The sequence below is a fragment of the Pseudopodoces humilis genome, chromosome 3, assembly GCF_049639895.1.
Source record: "Pseudopodoces humilis isolate 2021_Gansu_Grassland_sample_001 chromosome 3, ASM4963989v1, whole genome shotgun sequence".
NCBI classification, from domain to species: Eukaryota; Metazoa; Chordata; class Aves; order Passeriformes; family Paridae; genus Pseudopodoces; species Pseudopodoces humilis.
In genome coordinates this window covers 104,624,531-104,648,470 of record NC_142202.1, presented here as the reverse complement: position 1 = coordinate 104,648,470, position 23,940 = coordinate 104,624,531, and the positions used below count along the sequence as shown (strand labels likewise).

General features: G+C 40.8%; 1 protein-coding gene across 12 annotated transcripts in view; it reads left to right on the top strand.

The window, feature by feature from the left end:
* Positions 1 to 7,680: 7,680 nt before the first annotated feature.
* The window catches only part of PUM2 (pumilio RNA binding family member 2), a 74,922-nt gene continuing 58,662 nt past the window's right edge, over positions 7,681 to 23,940 (top strand). For 2 of the 12 annotated variants that reach the window (XM_014251431.2, XM_014251428.2), the window contains exon 1: positions 18,227 to 18,403. In XM_014251431.2, coding sequence (XP_014106906.2) covers positions 18,251 to 18,403 — 153 coding nt within the window. In that variant the 5' untranslated portion in view covers positions 18,227 to 18,250. Of the gene's footprint in view, positions 7,779 to 12,923; positions 13,113 to 13,297; positions 13,379 to 18,222; positions 18,404 to 23,940 lie in introns of those variants that run through there. The other 10 variants (XM_014251432.2, XM_014251430.2, XM_088053940.1 and 7 more) reach the window with 9 other exon arrangements.

Below are 23,940 nucleotides of genomic sequence, written 5' to 3'. Positions count from 1 at the left end.
TGTGGAAATGTGAGCAGATGTTGTTGTAAGGAGAGAATCTGAAAAAGGATTAAGGCATTTGAATAAGGACTACCTCAGGCTTTAAGGTTTAGTTAATAATTACAAAAGTCATGCTGAAGGCTGTTGAGAAACACCAACTTATCTTCTGCATTTCACATTCTTTTATTACCCATCTTATCTTGGTAATTTATTACACTGAGTTTGATTATCCCTGAATCTCACTGCAAGTAATGGTAATGGATAGTATCCAGCAGCACCTCAAAATCACTCAGCAAGTTACTGGACTGTGATCCTGGTTATCTCTCCTTTAAATCATGCTTCAAACAGCCTCTGAAATAAGGATCAGGTAAGCAAAGTCCCCATGCAAATCTGTACTTTATTATTTGCTTAAAAGTCAATGTTCAAGCACTCAATTCAGTGCTCAATCATATTTTCATTCTTCACTGTAGTATGATCAAACAAACAAGTCTGTTGGCCAACATGCTAAGGCTTTGCTCAACAAGGAACATTTCCAGTGTCTTAATCAAAGAAATAGAAATGTTTTGCTAAGCACAGTCCAGAGACTTTTTCTGCACAGTAGTAGAGGGTAATATGGATTTTTTCCATTTTTAGAAATTGCACGAGGAGAAGCATGAAAAGGCTACAATTACATTTTTCCAGGGCATTTTTACCGTTGTACATAAGGTGGGTACACTCCTACCAGCCACAATCTTCAGAGCACTTTGTCACAGCTCATCATACACACATTTCAATGCACATGTGACAGATGGCAAAAGCTTTTGAAGACCCCTCACCCTTACTTAGATATCTAACCCATAAAATTCCAGACCTTGAGGCAGGTTCTGCTATAAATACGACTGTTACAGTGCATGAGGGTATATTTTGTGATCGGTGATGTGTATGAAGTATTGAGCAGAAGGGAACTTCCACATGGATTCCTTTGAACATAAACTAAACTTTACTGGAGAGTAACTGTCCTTGGAGGTCTCTTGCAAATTTCTGTTGTGGTAAGTACCAGAAGTGAGACTTTCTCTGCCCTTCATGGAAACCACAGACCTTGAATCTTTAAAACTATCTGTCCTTCTAAAACATTTGAGCTAAAAAAAGTGTTACTATAAACAGAGCAGTAAACTATAAACAGAGCAGTAATTCTATTGTTTTTCTAAAAATACCTTCTAAATCATTTAGACTTCTATTTCTTTACCTTTTCTAAAAAAATAAAAAATAAAGAAATTAAACATAATCTAAAAGAAATCTAACTAGCTTTGGACTGAAAGAAGAGTCAAAGGTAACTCTTGGATACTTAGCAAAATTAATGAGTCCACAAGAAATACAACATATACAAGTCACATAATTTCTCATGCTAAGGCAAATAAAGTTGCTCCAATTTTATAATCAGGTTAAAGGACTTCAGGTTCTCTAAAGAAGAAAAAAGGTCTCAAATATTATTAAAAATTAGGGGAGGTTAGAGTATAAATGGTGCTATTATTAGATTAAGGAAATAATGAGAAAAGTTTGATGGGTTTTATAACAGACTTGAGAATCTATTCCTAATATCACCTCTCTAGTATTCACTAGGAAATGGATGCCAGCTGGTTTACTCCTAATTTCAAAGTCTCTTATAGAAGTTCACAGCTGATCAAGGGGTAGCTCTAACAAAAGCGAAAGCTTATACTTTATCTTTTTAAACTTTCCCAGCAAACGTGTGAGTTCTGACAAAAAACATACACCTTGTACTGCAAGGGTGCAAATTAACACATTTCAAGTTAATGGTTTGCAAAGTGCTTGAGAACTTGGAGGGAGGCATCTCAGTAATGTATTTTGGTTTGCTTTTACTGAGTGACAGTGCTCTTCTTGTCTGGTTTAGCTATTTGTAGTGTACTCTTCTTTAAATTGCAAATGACACTGAAAGGCCATGCTGGAATCCTTCAGTGGTCCAAAGGTCTGGTTTTTTTCCTGCACTACTGACACTCTACTTCTATGTGCATCAATGCATGTATTATGTATATCAAAAACAAAGGCACTAAATATGGTTAAATCAACGCTAAAGGAAAATTTCATATAAGTAGTTAAGTATCCTTCTAGTAAGGCTATAGATATATTTCTTTAACTCTTCTCCTGTTTTAATGAAGGAACTTCTGTTCTGAAGTGTTAATACAAAGTTCTTGGAGCAGATTTTTTCAAACCTTTACAGTTCTTGCTCCTAGAAATGAATAACTTTTAATCCAATGTTGTAGGGAAAAAAAATTAGAATTTCTTCAAACTTGATCGTGTCAAAAAAAATTTTTTAAGGCCCCTCATATGACCAGAATTAATTAACTGGTACGTCAATAGCCTCAGTCAGTTCCTCGAGGGAAGTCTGTTTCCGATCCCAGATTCATTGTTACTTAGTTCTAACTGCTTCCACCTAAAGTAATAAGGAATCTAATTAATAATAAGAAGAACTTGAGGCTATTCCTGTGGAAGCTAAGGCGGTCTGATTGCTTTGGATTTTTTTTCCCCATTGTCTTGTCCTTTTTTTGACTGATATTAGCAGTCAGGAGCAGCCATAAGATATTTAGTCAAATGAATCGTCACAATTATAATTTTTTAAAACTGAATATGTAAAAGGGCAACCCACTGCTCCCTTCTAAAAGGGAGAGGTATAAGAAGGAGTAAAAAATACAAGTTCTGCTTTCTCCTCCCGTGGAGTAGCAGAGCTTTGCTGCTCAAGCTGTCACCTAATAAATCCCCTACCTGAACAATTCTCGCTTACCTGTGACACTGCAATGGGTGGTTGCCATCTACTGGTCCCGAGCAATAATGCGACGTGGCTCAGTCCGCATTTGGGTTTGGTATTTTGCATTCCTGGCTGAAAAGAAAGCCCACGCCAAGTATTACTTCTTCAATATTAAGAGAGCACAGACTATATTGGAGTTGTGAATGAAAACTTTCCTTAATGTACTTATGGCTGTTTTTATTTCAGGAATAACAATGAGGACTAGAGAAAAGTAATTTAAAGTAAAGGTCAATGTCAGTAGTAAAAACTAGGCAAAACATGAGGGAAAATATTTTGCAATATTTAATTTTAGGTCCCAGAAGTGATATTTGAAACACAGTTATGGTCTTGGATTCCCTGTCCCGCACTTGGAAAACAGTTACAAATCTCTGGATGGGATTAAAAATAACCAGTAATCTGAGGGTGGAGTTGCCAAAACCATTGCCCATAACTTTCTTTGGAGGTAGATACCAACACTGTATTTATAAATTTGTACAGGGATCAAGATTTTATATATATATATATATATTTTATTTTAAAAAAAATCAAACAACAAGCATCAAGTTGGATGGGAGGTACTAAAGGTTAGATAATTCATCCAGGACATAAGATATAGGTTTGATGGCATTCTCTACTTAAGAACATGGCAACCCACAAATGCAGCTTGAATACTCTCACCTCCAAAATGCAAGATTTGAACTGCAGTTGCAGGCAGATTTTGGTGCCTGTGCTTGCCATGTAAGTAGAGATGCCTGACTGAAAACAGAGAGGGAATAAAGACCAGGAAAGTGGACCTCTGAAATACATCTTGAGCCCAGAAGAAAAACTGGGGCAGAAAGAAAACACACCCCAGATGTCCTGTGTGAAAACAGACAGAGGACTCATTGAGAGGTATCTGCCTGGGGAACAGGTGCCCCATGTGTTTGATTCTAGGACTCTACACCCCCCTGTGCATCCTGGCTCTTCTCACATCTGAGCTTGAAAGAGTGAAGCTTTGGGCCTCCACCCCACTGGGATGGCCTGGACCCACCAGCTTCTTTCATGATGTGCCCAGGGGCCAGCAGTGTGTGGCTGCCCCCAAGGCAACAGTGCCCCTGGCATGAAGAACAGAGCTCCTTGTGCAGCAGAGCTCTGGCTGGGATTTTAAAAATGCCAGTGTGAGCTGCAGCTAGAAAAACAAAAGCACAGCTTGGGCTACTGGGAGTAGGATGGTGGGGTGGAAATGACATTTCTGAGGATGCAGGACAGCCCTAGGCTTCACAATAAGAATAATCACTAATACTGAGCTTGTTTATGTTTAGAGAAACTGCCTTTCCCTGCCATGTTACAATAGAGGAGATGAAGTTGGAGGGTTAAGAGTGAATCTTAAACCCAATAATTTACCATGAGCTGAGTTAGTGCTCCCTGTCTGGGTCTGCAGACAGCCTGCAGCTGAGGTTGAGCCTCCCTGTTCCTGCTCAGCAAGAGCTCAGCATATTCTCATTCTGCAACTATTAAACTTTGAAAGACTTGCTTTTGTTTTATAGATATTCTTTATTAAAATGTATTTGGTATCCCATGTTTCCAATTACACACTGAATATTTTATTTAGTTATCTTACTGTGTTCAAGAATAAGCTGCTAGTGCCATACTGCACGCCTTAAAAACAATGGGATCCAGGTAGAAGAAAATCTCAAAGGCTCAGGAGCAGGTTGTCCCTATGTGACTCACCCTAAAGGTTAGTCAGTAGGAAAGAAAACCAGCCTGACTGAATAGGGAGGTTTTGCTGAAACTCAGGGGAAAAAAAAAGGAAAAAAGAGGGAGTTTATGACCTTTGGAAGAAGGGACAGGCAACTCAAGAAGAATACAAGGATGTCATTGGGTCATGTAGAGAGAAAATGAGAAAGGTGAAAGCTCAGCTAGAACTCAATCTAGCCACCACTGTGAAAGATAATAAAGACTGTTGAGAATGAGAGGAAATGGTCTCAAGCTGCACCAGGGAAGGTTCATGTTGGATATCAGGAAGAGTTTTTTCACCCTTTACTTGAAAAGGTGGTTAAGCATTAGAATGGGATGCAGGGGGAAGTGGTGGAGTCACCATCCCTGGTGGTGTTTAAGAAACAACTGGTTGTGGCACTTAGTGCTAGGGTTTAGTTGGCACAGTGGTATTTGGTCAAAGGTTGGACTTAATGGTCTTGGAGGTCCAACCTTAATGATTGTATGATACTAGCTGCTCTAGAAGATACTGATGGAGTAAGATGAAACACTGATTAAATGAGAACCACAGCTGGTAAGAAATAATTACAACTTGGGAAAAGCACTGATCCCAACACTGCTTGCACAGGTTGAGCTATTCAATCAAGTGCTACTGGTACTTTTACTTCCAGCAACTGAGGGAAATTATACAAATTTCTTCCTTCATTCTGTATTTCCTGGGTTTACAGCTATATATGTATACAGTGTGTATATACATATGTATATTTACATAAAATCTGTCCTGTTTTCTTTTCCTAGCAATACCTTGAATTAGCCTTTATAATTTATTTGCATTTGTTTGTACTCTTAAGAACTCCTTTTTAATGTTGGATTTGTTTTTATTTATTTATTAAGTTTAATTCAAGATTAGATTATCTTGTCTTACACACAGTCTGTTTTGCAGAATCATTACCATTTGAGTGCTGTCATTACTGACATTTGTAATGTCAGTTATGTCATTGTAATTTATTTTCATAAATAAACATTTTCATGAAAATTTTCTATCAAACAAGATTAAAAATAGAACTTCAACATGCCAAAATTTTATTTAATCACTGAAGTGCATTCCTATGCTTTTGAGTAAATACACAATAATACCTTCACTAACACAAGACAGTTTTATTATTTTTAAAATAAACTTTTATAACACATGCTTAGAGTTTAACCTGTAATTCTATATTCACTCTGTTAGGTGAATTCTATAATAAAATAGTTTCCTCTGTACAATTGCTGTCAGAAATACCGTAATAACATTGAGACAAGTAATTCCAGTTTTCCTTGGGTGAAAAGGTGACATAGTAACTGCAGGTACAAAACTGAATTCCTTTAAAACTTCATGATAACCTATCCCTATTTTAGAAGGAAACCCTGGACCAGAAGAGACATTTAGGGCCCACAGAAGGCAGCTCCCTTCCCCAGCCTGCCTCACTGCTGCCACAATGTCTTCCCAATAACCCCGAGGACTGAAGGGCTCTTTGTCCACCTGCCTCTTTTCTTCTTCTTAATCACAAAAGTGAGGGAAGCACCAGCCTTGGTAGTAGTGTGGCACACCAGAGGACCTGCCCTACTACTAGGGGACTAGGAAAAGCAAGTGGAGAACAACAGCCAGGAAGGAAAATAGGGCAACGTCGCTTGCAGCAGCTGGTGAAAGTTTTGTGAGCTGCCTCCGCCTGTTTGCTTTCCCTGGGTCACAGTCGGGAACGCAGGGTGGGGCTGGGTCCCTTATCCCTGCCTGGCACTGCTGCTGTCAACACGTGTGAGGCAGATCACCCCTGCACTGCTCTCCCCCCACGCAGGGATGGGATGTGTTTCAGCTCGCAGTCAGGTCCAGCAAGAGGGCAGGGTTTGTCCCTACATGTCCAAAGCATTTTCTTTGTGGAGTGGCTATAAGCTGTACAATGGGCTCTGGGCGATCCATGCTTCCAGCCCTGTGAAGCTGATCTCCTGGGTTAAGCTTAGCCAGAGTCAGGGGGGCTCAGTCAGTCTCCATACCAGATACTGCCTAGCTTCCCAAAGAGCTAGGACAAGAGAGTAAGTTTAATGCTGTGTAACTGTAACATCCCGTAGACTCCGTCAAACATAAAGGAAAAAACAGTGTTTGCCTGGAAAAGTCATGTAAGTTATGACAGTCTTTAACATCTCTGGTGCTTTATGAAGTTGCAACAGACATGTATTTTCCAGCTAATGCTTCATCTTGTGCATTTTTACCAACAGAAAAACTAATGATCTTGGGAAGATGGTGATGTGTTGAGACTAATTCCTCCCATCTGAATGTTTTGGTTAAAGCTGAAAATAGGTATAAATAAAAGGAACAATGAAATTGATTAAGCATCTTTTCTTGGCCTTCCAGGGGAAGTATATGTGGGAGACGGGAACCAGGTTTTCATTCCATTTGGTAAATTTTCCCTTGAGATTGCATGAAGAAAAGAACTGTGCTTTATAAAAGGTTTGGAGGACTCTTCCTGGTCTAGAGATCATAGCTCCTAAATCACCCTTGTCAGTGACACAGTCAGCATTATGTAACACAGATATACAGGAATCACTCTTAAGTAGTATTGTTCTCTTGAATGAAAATTGAATGCATCTACAGTTGATGTCCTCTAATTCTTAGTCCTTAGCCAAAATGAGTGTAAAGGCACTCTTATTTACACATATAAACTTCCTGATTTGCAATCCACTAACAGAATGTATTACGAGGGAAGAAGTTTTCCAGCCAAACTGGATTTCCATCTGGAGCTAGCTCAAGCCAGTAGGCAAAGCAAGCCACAGACTGCAGGGTGTGGTCTTGTGCCTACTTTTCCTGTGCCAGGGGAATGGAAATTGATTATTCCCATTTGAAGAGCTAATCTCTGCTTCCCCCTTGCACAGCTCTTTGCTCCCAGTGTCAAAGAGACAGAAAAGGTATAGCTGCCTGGGTAGTGGGTTCCTCCCCCAGCAGCTCCCACAGGGAAACAAAGCAATTCTCTTCCCTCTCACCCTGCCTTTTCCATTTTCTGCTCCAGATGCCAGCTCATCCTTGGGTCCCCACCCCAGCACTGGGGGTGCGGATGCACAAACAGCTGTTGGGCCCTGATAACAGATTAGCTGAAGACAAGGGTCCTCTACTGCAAGAGAGGGAGAGCTTACTCACAAAAAAGGAACTTGAATTTTGCAATGTTTGAAAACGCATTGTTTCAGCTCAATTACTTGTTTTTTTCTGTGTTTGACTAACTGCCTAGGAAGTAGGATGCATCAGAAACAAAAGAAGTACTTTAGAAGTCTGTAAAACCTGCAGATATAATTAAAGGTAAGCAGAGGTATGAATACACTGCTATTATTTATGTAATATGGGCATAACTTTTCAGTATTACAGTACTCAACCACTTCGATTATGCTCAGGAAGCAAGATGGAATTTCCCTTCCTCAGTCTGTGTCTGGCATTCTTTACTCACTGTGCAACGCCTTGCTGCTTGGAAGGCATATTTGGCACAGGAGGAGGTTTGCATGGAAATGGGGGCCAGTGGGTATGTCTTCAAGCTATAATTATGAGTCAGAACAGAGGTCTGAACTAGCTCTGAGCTAATACAGCTGTGCTCCATTTTTTTATTTAAATTATGTGTCCAGTCACCTTGTTGCTTGCGGTTGGCCCCCCTTGACACTGTACAAAAACAGGAAATTCTGGTGAGCTTCAGGTGCAGTTAAGATAGAAGAAAAAATTATAGCCTAGTGATTACACCAAAAGAGCAGAGATGACTGCAGATGTCCAAATGTCACCCTAAGCAAACTCCACTTGGTGTTAAGGCTGCTGGTTCAGAGCCCTGTCAGAAAAATCTTTGGCAATTGGGAGGATCAATATTTGATACAGCAAGAGGCAGAAGGGTGTTAATGAACCTAAGACATGAAATTATATAAGTCAAAGTATTGTTGCAGATCTTTCTTTTAGTTTATCCTTTGCACTACAGCTCCTCATTTTTGAAGATACAGAGAAGTTCTAGTTCATGCAAGCTGGTGAAACTTTATGTAAAAAAACCAAATGGGTTTATGGGAATAATATTAGGGGAAGGCCTTTTTGTACCAATTTTTGTGTTAAATGGGAAATTTTAAGGATAAGTAACTTAGAAGAGTTCTTCCTAAACATGGCATAAAAAGCTTAAAACATGTCATTTTAAACATTAAAACCGGACAACGGATGCAGCTGTATAATGTAGGTCAAATGCTTCCATATCAGAAGAGAGGGTTGAGACAGGCTGTGAAGAGTGAGGGATTTCAGACCACTGTATCAGTACAAGGACAAGCTGCAGAGACTGAGTTAATTAACACGTTAGTGGTCAAAAGCAATAGAACAGAAGATCAGCCCTGACTTAGCACATGAATGGCTGCAGGGAAAGGCTGTGCTTGTGAAGCAATGGTGGGGCAAAAGGATGCATGAATGGGGAAGTCCTGCTGTGAAAAGAGCCTGCAGCTCCTAAGCCTGTTTCTCTGAGGCTCTGGGAACAGATTAGCCAAAGGGGACGCTTGGCTCACTTGGGACAGTTTTACTGCAGTAAACTCTCCTATGTATTATGGTCAATGACAGCCTAAAACATGAAATACAAAAAAAATCCTGCAGCAATGCATCTAGCAGCATGTCTAGTGACTGTAGCATTTCAGACTCATTGATTTTATTAATTAGTTTTAAGTCTCTTGACAAAATGGAATGCATAACCCAATGCATTGGGTGCCTAGATTTGGTATGCAGTGGTGATGTGGGAAAGTTAACTTCAGGATGGGATCTGCTCCTGCAAATGCATGAAACTGCAACTGTTGTTTCAGAGAATTCAGAGGTTCACACATCCACGACTGCCCCTCTTAAACTGTAGGATGACAGCTAGACTGGGGATTAGACGGGGATAGTTAGGCTTGGGGTTTGGACAAGAGGGTCATTAAATCCCTTCCAACCCAAACAACTCTGTGCTTCTCTGACTGCATGGCCAGCAAGGCCATTAAGCAGAAGATCTGAGACGAAGATAGGGACTTCTTCCCTGCAGAACAGCCCAGCTGCAGCAGAGGGCAGCCAAAGTAGGCGGCTGATTTTGGGGACTCTGTCGAAGCAAGTCATGCCTGTAAATCTTGAGCAAAGGAATCAAGTCTGGGTGCTTCTCCATCCTGAGAGTGAAGGATGTCGCACACTTTTTTAAAAGAGTGTTGGCTTTTGCAGGGACCTTCGTTTTCTGTGGAGATGGTTTGAGAGTGTCTACCACACCTAGTTGTTTCATTTTCATTTTCATGGAGGAATACCTTCGTTTTAATTAATACAGGTTAACTATTTGCTACCCTGATAGATCCAACAGCACTGTTTGTCAAAACTGCTGGGGAACATGAATGTCATGGCACAGCAGGATAAATTCTTTTTATGTCCAGAGTTTTAGGTCCTTAGGTTTGTGGCTTTAGAGAATGTAGACCTCTTCATGATTAGGCACTAGCTGAGTGAGGGTGGTTACGTCTGCAGCTTTTGGTTTCTGTGAGTGCTTCTCAGTCAAGTGCCTTACCCAAGGTGTCAGAGGAAGACTGTGGAGGAAGGCAAAGACATCCAGGCTATTCATATCCTTGGCTACTGTCTTAAACTGTATATTTATTAAGCATTTTTCATTGAGGATAATTATTCACAGAAAAAACAAAGCATAATTACGTTAAAGGAGTTTATCTGAAATGTCTGGAGTGTAAGCAGAGCCCTGTCAGCTGTTAACATACCCTTAAAAAGAAGAATAGCTAGGAAAAACATTTTGTAATGGACTGATATCAAGTAAAACTATCTAAAGCATTAAGAATTTTTAAAGTTTCCACTCAGAATAAAGGTAAAAGAGAAAGGCATTTCTTTAACACTTTTAGCATGACTCAAAAACTTTAGTGCCACTATTAAATTGTGAGATGTGTGGTGGTAGAATTGTTTTACTCTCTTTTTTAGAAAAATACTTCAGAAAATAATCAAATAATTGTATTTATCAGATCAAATCACAAACTGATTGCACTTAAACGTTTTCCTTTTTCATGATCCAGTTGAGTTTTTCTGAGAAAAAACACACTAGGAAGCACACCGATGTGGTAATCACTCAAGTTTATGCTTATCAAATGCATGTTGAGTTCTTTGTGAAGATTTGATGCTTTATACAAACACTGATTAGAATTATTGAGGACAAACAGGGTCCCCAGAAGGGTCAGAGCTGGAGAGCTGGTGTAATGTAGACCAGCTGCTGTAAGTGTTCAGGATGCCAAGAGCATAACAGGGTTTCCTTCAGTTCCAGCTGGTCTGCATGAAGGGAAGGGCTTGCTTGAAGGCTGTGACTTAAGAGGCCTTCCCGCTTCAGTAAGCACAGGAATTGGCTTTTCAGCCCTGCAGCCTCCCTGGAGACAGCCCCAGGTGGCAGTGGGATGGGACACTGGGGATCATAGAGATTAGCCATGCAAGTGGCAGCAGGCTGCAGATATCTGAGTATTTAGCTGACTAGTATTAGGCTCGAGAAATCATTTTAATTTCTTGCAGAAATGTTTCTATCTTTATCAGGAGCTGGGAACTTTTATGTTCTCAGCCATGTCTATAAATACTGAAACCAGTCAGGATTTTCTCCTTTGAGACATCTCTATTTTTAAGAACACAGTTGGTAGTCACAGACATCCACACAACTGCTGTGCCAGCAGTAGCACCAATACAGGTGCTATTCCTGCAGCCCAGCTCGCCTGGAGTCCCTGCGACAGGCAGGGCCTGACTCCTCCCTGCCTACACATCAAGGGCTCAGCAGCAGCGACTGTGCACTGCCCGCAGCACCCAGAGCTGGGTTTTGTCTGAAGTTCTGATCTGTGGACGGCATCTGTCACTGTCTCCTGCAATGGAGCACTCTCTAACCAAGCTCTTGAAGAATGGGCAAAGAGGCACAATAAGGGATTTTCTTGTGAAATACGTGTTTTAAAATGTCGCTGACAGGCAGAGATCCCTCTAATTTTTAGGGGCTGCTGAATATGCAGAATTTATGCTCCTATTGAGTGAGGTTATCAAGATGCAGCACTGGCAATGCTTACCAGCACCAGAACTGTATGCTGTACCAACAGCACCACCCCACTGTACCAGTGATCCCATCTTTACCTCTCTGAGGGGAAGGGAATAATTGGCTCTTTGCCCAAAATCACCACACTAACTATTAGCACAGCAGTTAACTAATAAATTAGTAACTGCTGAGATGCGTTTTTGTTTGGTGTAACACACACATGCAAATGCACATCCTAGGGGTTGTGCTGGGTATGGAGACCTCGGGAGTCACCAGAGACCACTGGGGACCCCTCAAACAGGCCTTGCTTCCCCTCTGTCTCCCAGGCCCTCAGGTGGGCACCACCTCCGACCGCCACACTTCCTGAAAGGCCTAAAATCACAGAATCACAGAACTGTTAGGGATGGCAGGGACCTCTGAAGAGTATCTAGTCCAGCCCCTGCCAAGGCAGGGTCACAGGAATGTGTCCAGGTGGGTTTTGAATGTCTCCAGAGATGAAGATTCCACAACCTCCCTGGGCAGCCTTTTCCAGTGCTCTGCCAACCTCAGTGTAAAGTTCTTCCGCATGCTGAGGTGGAACTTTCTGTGTTTTAGTTCATTGCTACTGCTCCTGTCACTGGGCACCCCTTAGAAGTTTGGCACCAGCCAGGTGCTTCAGGCTGGAGGAGACCAAGGGGAGACCTCCTTTCAGTCTTCAGCATCCTTATGGGAGGAAGTGGAGGGGCAAGTAGTAATTGCCTCTCTCTGGTGACCAGTGTCAGGACCCAAGGAGTGGCTTGAAGTGGAGTCAGGGGACTGGACACTGGAACAGGCTCCCCAGGACAGTGGTCACAGCACCAAGTCTAAGAGAGTTCAAGAAGCGCTTGGACATTTTAAGGCACATGGTGTGACTCTTAGGATGTCCTGTGCAGGGCCAGGAGTTAGACTTCCTGATCCTGATGGGCCCCTTCCAACTCAGCAGATTCTGTGATCCTCTTGGCACCTGCCTTTGACATACTTATATGCATTAATGAGATCCCTCTCTGTTTTCTCTTGACTGAACAAGCCCAGCTCCCACAGCGTCTTCTCATACGCGAGATGCTCCCGACCCCACATCGTCTTTGTGGCCTCCGCTGGACCCTCTCCAGTAGCTCCTTGTCTTTCTTGCACTGAGGAGCCCAGACCTGGAGACAGTAAATGAAAGTGAGCACAAACACACTCAGCCACAGACGAACCCTGCCTTGCGGCAGGAAGGACAAGGACGGGGACATCCCCCTCCTGCGGTGCCCGCGCTGAGGGGCGTCCGGCGGCGCATGCGCGGCGGAAGGGCCGGGGCCCGCCGCCTCCTCCCTCCGCCTCCCCGCGGGCCGGGCCGGGGCGCGCAGGCGCGGCGGGGCCGGGGCGGGCAGGGGCGGCGGGGCCGAGCGGCGGCGGCGGCCGGGGGGAGCGGCCGGGGAGGTTCAGCCGCGCTCTCGCTGTCCCTGTCCCTCCGCGCCATGTTGTTGTGAGCCCCGGGAGGGCGGGAGGGGAGGCAGGAAGGAGCGGCGCCCAGCGGGAGCGGCAGGAGTAGGAGGAGGAAGGGGCTGGCGGGCGGGCAGGCGTGTCCCAGCGGCCGCTCCGGCTCCATCGCCGCCAGCCAGCCCGTGAGTACCCCCGGGGGGCCGGCGCCGCGCTGGGAAGGCCGCGGGCGGGCGGAGCGGGCAGGCGGGCCCCCCTTCCTCCAGCCCCCTTTTGTCTGCGGGTTCGGCTGCGCGCCGAGGGAGGGGAGAGGGAGGGGAGGAGGAGGAGGAGGAGGAGGAGGAGGAGGAGGAGGAGGAGGGAGGGGGCCATGTTGTGGCAGGTCACCGGGCGGCGCGGGGCCTGCGCGGCGGCCTCGCCGCCTTTGTGTCCGCCCGGGAGCGGCGCCGAGGTGGGGACGGAACGAGCGCCGTGACGGGCGGCGGCGCCGGGGGAGGGAGGGGCGGCATTGTGCGCTCGGAGGGGCCCGGGGGCAGCCGACTCCGGCCCGGAGGGGTGTGCGGGGCCGAGTTGGTGCCTGGGAGAGCGTCGGGGGCCCGGGGCATACGGGGGCGGCCGCAGCGCTGGGGCTACAATGGGCTCCGGCTCGCGGGGAGCGGAGCCGGGGGCGGCGCTCGGACCCCACGGGCCATTGCGTGGCTGGGATCGCACTGGCTTTGTTCGAACGTACGAAAAACTTGTGTTATTTTTTTAGTGTTCTTAAAGGTAATAACCGCTTCCTGAGAGTGCAGCGAGAAGGCCAAATGCCTTTGGTATCTGGTAGAACACAATGAAGCGGCAGGGTTTGATTCTGCTTCAAACCTGCCTGTGCAGACCACAATAACAAAAAGTTGAGGAAAATACCTCCTGTCCTAAGTGGATCGTCCGTACAGCGAACAGTTTGGGATTAATCTCCATGGCAGTTATTGTGCAAAGATTTTTGGGTTTTGTTTTGGCATGGTTTTCTTTCGTGCATTTCCTAAGGTCAGACTTCTATTTCCTTGAGAGAAAATTAATATTTTTGGGACGGTTTATATTCTTCTGTTTTACAGTTTGTAGCAAGATGGCTTAATACCAAAATGTGTAGTGTGTTTGAGTTGTGATAAAGAGGTTCTTATCACCTGATTTCGGGATGCTTTTTTCTGAGCAATTAGATGTGTATGAGCAATAAGAATCGGCAAAACTCTTAATTCGCGTAATATTCACTTATAGGCTATATGTGAACCAGATACTTTGAGGTTTATTTTACTTTCTCTTTGTTGCTTCTCCACTGAGAGATTAGGCCTTCATAGTTTCAGTGAGCTGATGGTGTAGCTCTTCAGGTATGTGGAATATGAATGCATTCGAAATCTAATTATTATGCCATGTTACCATTTTTACACATAAAGCATAGTTTTTTGTTACATTTAAACACGTCTAGGTTTAAAACCAGATGTTAACAACAGTCGTGGTTTTGTTGAGAATCTGAGGAAAATGTTACCTACTTTGCTCAACAACTGTGTGTCAACGCGAATATAAATATGCTGGGGAAGTGGGAGAAGGAAACTCGAATAAAAAGGGAAATGCTAATTTAGTAGTGGTGTAGCTTGGGTTATATGTGTGGAAATGACACCAAATCACCTGACAGTTTTCTGAAGTGTTCAGAGTTGAAAATTTGGAATTTGGCCCAGCAGAATGGTTAGTAGGCAAATGCATGTGATAAACTGCTTGATAATGCACATTCTGCAGATTATTATGTGGATGTTGCACATAGGAAAGTCCATGTTACTAGAATCCTATTTTTTTTGCATTAATAAAAATGGTTTGTTTTTATTTTTTTATTGTAGTATCACTGTAGTACTGAATCCTTTTCTTCTGCTAGAGATGTTGGCACAGTGCTGAGGCAACTGTAATTGTATCTGGTATCATGATTGAGCTAATAGTGCAAGCAGTTGGCTGAAAGAGCTGGGCTTGCCTGTCTTTTTATGAGAAGATGCCTCTTGTTATGATAGTTTAAATCAAATCTTACAGTGGATTGTGGAGTACACTGAAGGCTTTATGTAGCAGTTTTCCTTGGGTGTTCCTCTGCAATGTTCTCGCTGGGCCAGATGTTGCAGATGTATAGGGCAAGTGTGCTAACAGAATATCAGCTTGCTGAATACTGTGAGCTAGATCTGATTTTTAAACGCCACTTTCTAGTTCACTTTTAGATATTGCCCCCTCTCCTTGATTAAGTGATATTTGACTATACACTGAATAACCAGCGTGTATAGAAGCATTCTCCTTGGTAATTTCTTCCTTTTCTTTGTACAGTGGTTTCCAAAATCCCAAAATTATTTGACCAAGTTTTTATATACAGAGGCACATAAGCCAATAGAGGGTTTGAATTACTGCTTGTATGTCTTCTTGCTTTTTTTTTAATGTGGAATTATATGAAAATTAACTGCCTATTACAGTAAAAAGAAACCTAAATTCTCTTGAATGTTAAATTCTGTGTTGTGAATCTATAAAATGAGCATTAATACATTGTATTTTTTTTTTTTTAAGTTTGATAGAAACTCTACAGAGGAAACAACATAAGACAGTAGACATGATGTATAAATGCATCTCATTGTGTTTATCAAAAGTATAGGTATGTAAGAGAGTTATCAATCTTATTTCCCTTCAAGTAATTTAGGTAAAAATTATTGCCTCATTTAATTTGGATTTCCCCACCCATAGCATCTGTTTTCTTGCTTATTCCACATAAGCCAGTGCCCAGGCCTTTCTTTGTCTTGGGAATGAGGCAAGAAATCTCTCCTTTAAAAGTTACTGTAACAAATAATACCAATTGTCTAGTAATGAAGTTGTAGGCACTTACACAGTCATATAGTGGAAAAGCATTTTAAATTACATCAAAGCATATAAAGAATTTGTTTCTAGCTGCTTCAGTGTCACTTCAAACAGTTTGTGTAAAATTTATACAATGGCTTGCATGCTAAAACTTTAAAGCAAGATTTAGTTTGGATCTCACTTGGAATACCTGCTGTGGCTTTCAGAATAGCAGGCAAAAGCTGATATGTGAAATGTTTATCTTACAAATAAAGACCACTTATCTCTAAAGATTATATTTCATTATTGCTTAAAAGATACTTTTTCTAAACAAGGTTATTTAAGAGCAGTTGTAGGTATGTAGAAAAAATACATCTGAGGAGGTTATGACGACGATCTTAGGAGTTAAGAAGGAAATGCAAAACTCTATAGCAAAAGCATCTCAGTAATAATCCACAGTTGACTTTTTTGCTAGTTCTCTGTATATGAATCTATTTGCACTACATTTAAGTGGTGATATGATCTGCTGTCCTCTGCAAGCTATGCTAAAAACACATCTGCAGCCATTCTAGGCAGGCTTATTTTTTGACAACAAATATTTGTGTAACTTGGACTAAGTAATCTGGTGTATGTTTTGTAGCTGTGATTATTTTTAATTAAATTTTTCACACAACTCCAGGGTAGGTTACCTCTTGGTTCACTGGCAAAAGTCTCAGTTACAGGTAATAGGTCTTGTTGTCTTTGTTTCCATATAGTGCTTCCAGTATGTAAATCCTAGTGGAAATGAGTGGAGTCAGGTCAGAGTGTCATGTCGTGTTCATAACTTTGCTCTTAGATTTCATCTGTGTTTTTCTAGGAAGAATTTTGGGTGATGGATTGAGCTAGTTATATAGTCATTTTGCATGGCTGATACGAAGTTTAATGTAGAATTAGATCATAAATCTCTTCAAAGAGGAAGTGAGTTTTTAAAAGCAACATTAAGTTCTGTGACTCTACACGTGTGTGTATTGATTACATACAAAGCTAGACTTGCTGGAAATTACTTGGTGTAGTTGATCTAAAAATGAATGAGGCTTGACTCATATTTTTCAAGTATCTTCTGTTTGTCTCCTCTATGATATATATTGCTTAAATTTTAGTTCTGGCATGGTAAAGTGATGAGTTAATCAAATATTCTGAAGAAGTTGCAGAACTCATGTTACTACAGTATTTTGACAATAAGCAAATGTCTACTGTAGTAGTACTGATAAGACAAAGCAGCTTTAGATCTTGAATTACTCACAAAACCAAGATTGTTCAAGATTATAAAAAAATACTACCTGTATATATAAAAAAATAACTGTCTATATATTATATTTTTTCTTAAAAATGAGACATTTGGTAGTTTATAAGACTCAGTAAAGAAGGTAGAATTGTGTAGAGGGATTAAAGGACTGGTTTATTTTGTCTATATTTGAGATCTAAGTATTGTAGTCTGATTAAATATCTATCCACATATGTTAGATTTTAATTGGACTCACCACTTTCTTTTAGCAGGAAAAATATGACATTTCTTGGACTGAAATACTTTTTGCTCCCTTAAAAAGTACTTATTTTAGATTATAGGTGGTATTTTGGGTGTTATTTATGTCCATTCACATACTAGAAGTTTGATAATACTTTAGTTATGGTAGGTTAGGAGTGTGTGGAGATCATTAAGTGTGGGTGTGCAGGCAGGGACAGGTGTTTCTTCCTGAGAGGATTTTGTCGATACCAGAGTGTTTTGCTGTTGTAATTTATAATTGTTTTAAGCCAAGTCTTAAATGTTTCACAAGTGAGCTGATGAATTTAATTTTAATCTGAGTCTGAAATCTATATTTTGTAAAGACCTGCACATGTACTGTTGTATGGGTAAGAGAAGTTTAATGTGAATTACTATGTTGGAATGTTATGTGGCTTAACACATTTGAAAGAACAACTGAGGCAGGGGTGTAAGAGTGAGATGTAGTTCAGATAGCGAAGTTCGTTTTCTGTGCTGCTTTGTTACAGTCTACTAATTATAGAATCAGACATAGCAGTATAACAGAATTAGTGGTTTTACACATCATGCTGAGTAATAATGTAAAAGAAACTGCTGCCTTTGTGATTGAAAATTGTATTTTGATTTTTTTAGCAAGGAAATATGTGGGCAAGCATTTATAATGTAGGGAGCTCTACCATTTGAATATATTGTTTTCTTAAAACCTCTGTGGTGCTTTTTTTCCTTTTAGAGTCGTAGTTTGGCAGTGGCATTTAAGATTTAAATCAGTAAACATATTTCCCAATAAATATTGTTCTTGTATTGCTTAGACTATTTTTTTCTTTCCCAGTACTAGTTCTAAGAGCTATATATGTAAAGATATGTAGGGGAGAGCCTTTTATGTTATCAAGAGTTTTTAGCTTTCTATGTGGAGTGAGCATTTCTTGTGTCCTCCTAGGCATGGATGAAGTGTCCTGGCTGGAGATCAGAGGCACGATGCATGCGAACATTGGTCCAGAAGCCAGTGAGATTGGAGTAGGATTTGCCCCAGCTGGAGCAGTAGCTGCTGTAACATCAGGGCCCAGTTCAAGTGGAATCACTTCTCACACCATCCCTGTAACTGTGGTGTCAGGTGCTTCCAGTATCCAGGTACCCCTCAATGGACATTCTCCATGCCACAGTTGGAATTTCTTCCAGCAGCAGGCTGGAGGGCAGCTGTGTGTCTGGCAAACACTGCTGGCCCACAGGAGATGGCATTCATATAGGTCATACAGTAGATAGTTGATTTGTTTTTCATTGCAACAGTCACTGGGTTTTGTGTCAAGCCAAGTCTTTAGGAACAGTATGTGTGAATTAAGCTGATTTTTCAAGGCTATAATAATACAACCTAAAACTTGACACTGATTTTGTTAAAGCAGTTATACATGAAACTGCATAAAGTCATTTTGAAATGTTCAGTTGGAACCATTTGTTTAATTTGCATAAGCATGTCGTATTTCTCTGAGTGCCTGTTTTTATCAGAATATGATAAAACAGTTTAGAATTTATGCAAAGCAATTGCTTCAGTTTGAAAAGGCACTCACTCCTGGTAGGCTTTATGAGAAGTAATATGCATTCAGTACTGAGTCTTAGTTGTTGCACTTAAAGATAAGACTATTTTATTCAGGTGAAATAAAATTAAATGTAAAATCCAGTTTTTAAGCTGTTTGCCCTCAAATTTTTGATACAGCTTCCCAAGTTTCTTTTAAAAACTTATGTTTGGATTTGAAGGCAGGAATTACTTTCTCTCCCAGGATTCTGGTAGTGTGCCACATTTTAGATCTGCAACAAACTTTCTGCACCTTCCCAATCCCAAGGACGTAGGGACTGTTCTCAAAAAATGTATTAAGTGTAGGAGCAAATGTAAATAAATAAATTTGCTGACCTTACAGGCAGGAATGCCTGTTATATCTTCATCTTTTTCTTCACCTTTCTCATACTTAAATTTCTTTCGGCATTTTCTTTCTGGCTTTCCGTTTTACTATTTTCTTCCTCTTATACTGACCTACATAGCAAAATAGAAAATATTTTACCTAACATCCTGCTTTATGCTGTATCATGTTCTATATTACTTGTACAGAAACCATAAAGCAGTTTTGTAAATCTAAAAGGCTACAATATTTTATTTGTCCATTTGGATACATTTCTTGAGAATTAAAATGATTAGTTTTTCCACACTAGTGGAAGTTGTACAGGTAATGGTACTGATAAGTTTACTTTCACAGGTAAGTAAATGCTGAATAACAGTTGCATCTCCCTTCTGCCACCTGCTTTCCATTCCCAGTGATCAGAGCTGTGCCTTTATCAGCAGCTTTTAGTTCATTTAGGTCCCTCCAAATACTTCTGGATTCCTCTCACAGGTGAAGAATGTCATGAACCTCTTATGTGTTTTCTGGTAACTTGAATGGGGGATGCAGAGGAACTGTTCTTCATTTTTGAAGTGCTTCAGTGGTTCTGTGCATTATGAAGATTTGGTGTAGGGGAAACTGCTCTTTGCTGTGCATTATCCACGTGACAATAGTAGTTTTCAGCTTACTGTAATCATCATCTTACTGTTGTGCCATTTTTTGACTCATTTGCTCTCTTTCTTCCATAGCAGTATAAACCAGCAGAAATCAAGGACGGATCAGGGGACTTGTCCATTTCAACTCTTTGATTTGAGTTCTGTGTACCACTGTTCTTTGAGATGTAGTTAAGATTACTGTTCTGTTGAGGGTTTTTTGGAGTTTTTTGGGGGGGTTTGGTTGTTTGGGAGGGGTTGTTCTTTGTTTTTGTTGTTTTGGGGGTTTTGTTTTTATATGAACAGAAAACTATAGAATTAGATGTACTAAAGAAATGGGTTTTCTAAAATCTGCATTTATGCAGACAGTGGAAATTTACCTGGGATTATGTTCTGTGTCTACTACACAGACTGTGTAGGGTAATATGTTAAAAATAGAATTTTTTTATGCATTCAGAGAAAAAAATGGAAAGAAAACTAATAGAAGCAAATATAGTAGATAAACATCTTGTAATGTCTGATGTTCAAAGAATCACTGAATGGTTTGGGTTGGAAGGGTCCTTAAATGCCATCCAGTTCCAACCTCCTACCACGCCATGGGCTGGGACACCTTCCTCTAGATCAGGTTGCTCAAAGCCCTATCCAGCCTGGCCCTGAACATTTCCAAGGATAGGGCAGCCACAGCTTCTCTAGGCAACTGATACCAATGCCTCACCATCTCCTCATGGTAAATAATTTATTGTAAATACCTGCTATAAACCTGCCTCTCTGTCAGTTTAAAGCCATTTACTCTGTCAGTTTAAAGCCATTTACCCTTGCCCTATCCTTCCATGCCTCTGTCCAACTTTCCTGTAACCCCTCTGAGTACTGGAAGGCGCACTCAGGTCTCCTTGGAGCCTTATCCAGGATGAACAACTCCAGCTTTCCACCAAAACCCCAAGAACTTCTCCCCAGCATTACACTCCATCCAGTTTTCTAGGTATAGTCCTCTGTCAACTAAGTCCCATGAGCCTGTGGCCTTAACCAGTGATTTCAGCTAAATACAGAAGGTGGAAAAACGTTGTATACTTCTGGTACTTTCATACCAGAAGCCTTGAAAGAGTTGTTGGGAGTGATAAGACAAAGAGATCCGCTTGGCTGGAGTCACTCACAGATTGTGAAGAATCTTCAAATTAGTTAAAGCACTAAAGAACGTCAGTAAGAGAATAAGAAGTTGATAAATATAATTCATTAATTGCAAGAAATTAATTGCTGATAATACTAGTGAAACATTATCTTGGTCTTCTAAAAGCCATCTGAAATGTCTTCAAAAGAGCTGAAAGCAAGGCAAGACAATGTCTTTAGTAAAGATAATTATTTGTCTAGTAGGATATTTAATTTTTACTGTGGTTAAAGACTGAGGAATTGCTTGTCAGTGTCCTTGATAAGGGGTTATTGAGGGATGAACTGTGGGAATTATCGCTGAAGTGTCAATAGTTGGAAGGCAGTTCATGCCATTAATAAGATGCTTTAACTTTTGGTCAGCTCTGAAGTGATCAAGCAGTTGGATTAGATGATTCCTTCCACCTGACATATTTTATGTTAATTCACAGTAGCACTGGAGGCCTCTGAAAGCCCAGGGAAAGATCAAGTGGGTTATCCTGGAGATCCATGGTAGTATTGAGGCTTAGTGTACCCTAATTTGGAAATTATCAAGACTAATGGAAGAACTCCAGGTGGCACACACATTTAAGAGAGGAGCAGGGAATTGAAACACACCACATGGAATTGGATTCAACACTTGGTTGAAATGGAAAATTCCTTTTGCTAAATGTATATTTGACACATTGGTGTCCAAATTAACCAACCACTGCTTAAAGCTAACATCATCATCTTACAGAGCATTTCAGCATACGAGGCACATAAACATGCGAATTATTAATATTCTCAGTATGTTACGTTCTTCTATATCTGCTTCAGCTGTAGCAATAAATATTGAAGTGGTGGACAACAGTTACTAATGGCCAACACTTCAGAGACTTGAACTACTTTGCAGGCAGAGGGGGAGGCTCTTAACAATAATTTGCAGCATAGGAGAGGGCAGAGGCTAGAGGAACATGCTTTGCGTGAGAGGTGATAGCCAAAAATCTTTGGACACTCAGCTGAATAGCAGTGCATGCACAACTGCTCAGTACAAGATGTGAAAGCCAGCGCTGTTAATTTGAGTCAGGACACCGCCATTGTCACCTTCCATCCTAAAACAGTAGTGACCATCCAGTCGCTGACTGGGTTAAGTATAAACTCCTTAATCTAGAGATAATCATCCCTGAGTGCCATTAATCTTTCTTTGAATTATTTAATAGTGAAAAGAGTTATGAAGGATAGTGAACTAAGTATAAAAATTATTTCACTTGAGGTTTTGACATTTTTTTCTTTCCCTCGAGACCAAAAATAACCATTTCAGTCTCTGATAGCAGAGCATGTGGGGAAGACTGCTGTGTTCTGTGGCATCATCCTTTTGTTCACTTCCTCATGGGGCTGCAGATAGGTTAGTGATCTGTTTGTCATTAATTCCCATCATTTCAGAAATGAAGAATTGTCTAGGATAGAAAGGCATAGTGATCAGCAATCAGTATGCAATATTTGGAGTTAGCGATAAGTTTTTTTAAAGTCAGGATATATTTTCCAGGATGTTGGAGTACTTGCAGATGTTCTCCCCACATGCAAACAGTTACAGCAGTGTGATACTGCCCAGGCTACTTGTCCTGTCTTCTTAGTTCATCTCTATCTACTTCCCTCTGTCATCGCAAAGGTAGTTAAACACTTCATTAGTTCAATCTAAATATTTTGGGTTGTGAATTTTAACATGACCTGGATGTCTTTGCTTCTTGCTTTTGAAAGAAGCAAGAGTTGATCAACAATGACAGAAAAGCTTTGGCTGTAGCAGCCTTTTCCAAAAATCCAAAGGGTAGTGGTGCTATAAACAAAAGAACATAAATTGTATCTTTACACAAAGTTTCAGTTGAGCTGCAGTTGCTGCAACTCATTTGTGTTAGAATTGACAAACATCTCAAAGTTTTGTGAGTAGCTGCTGTAACAAAGAAAAACCCTTCCTTGAAGAGGAGAGAACAAAGGGAGGAGTCTTACTGAGTTCAAGAACTTTTTGGCACTTCTGTGGTCTGGAGAGAAACTGTACATTTCAGTTTTTGCTGGTATCCATCCTGACTTCCATGGGGGTCTATTAGAATGAATATAGCCATGAGAAAATGTATAGATGCTATTAAACTAGCAAAATGTGCAAATATTTAACAGGGTGAAATGGACAATTCCTAGCAAAAATTCTGCCTTGGTTTTAATAAGATTTTGTTTGTCGTTCAAATAAGATAGACTAATATGTTTGTGCAATAGAAATTGGGAAATCATTTTCCCATATGAGACCTCACAGTCATGTAGCCATCCCTTGAAACAATGAACATAATTTCTTCATTCAAATTGAGAGCAACATAATCTGTTTCCTGACCTTACAGTGGGAATTGCATTTCCTCAATCATTAGTTCTTCCTTTTATAGATTTTAGTTAAAACTGTCCCTAGAAATCTAAATATGCTTGCAGTCCATTTTTTTAATTTCCTGTCTTTGTTTGCAACTTTTACTTCAGCTTAAAAGTTTAGTGTAGTTGTGAAATATAACTGATTTAAAGTGATTTCAAAATAATTTTCAAAAACAGATTTTAAAAGACTTTTTCAGGTGTTAATCACCTATACAACACATAAATACTTTAATTGCTAGTTTTTCATTGTAATAGTTCAAGTTTTATCGTAGCTGATTGATGGGGTTGTTCTCCCTGTGAAGTTAACATCCCTCTAAAGCTGTTTTTATTTCTGTTTCTGCAATGCGAGCAACACGTTCTCTGACAACTTTTTTTAAGTATTATCTTTCTGTACTTGGGTTTGCTCTGGTTTAATTTTGAGTTTGCCATTGTTATCGATTAGTTCCAGTAGCATTTAGCTCCACCAAACTAGAAGTCCAGATTATGGTTGTTGAATGTATGATTTAAGCAGCTTCTCAAACTTGCAAATAACTAAAACTTTTCAAGCCTCACAAACTAGTAAAAGAAATCTTAGACTGGCAGGATTTTCCATTGTGCCTAGAGGAGATCTGAGGGGGGA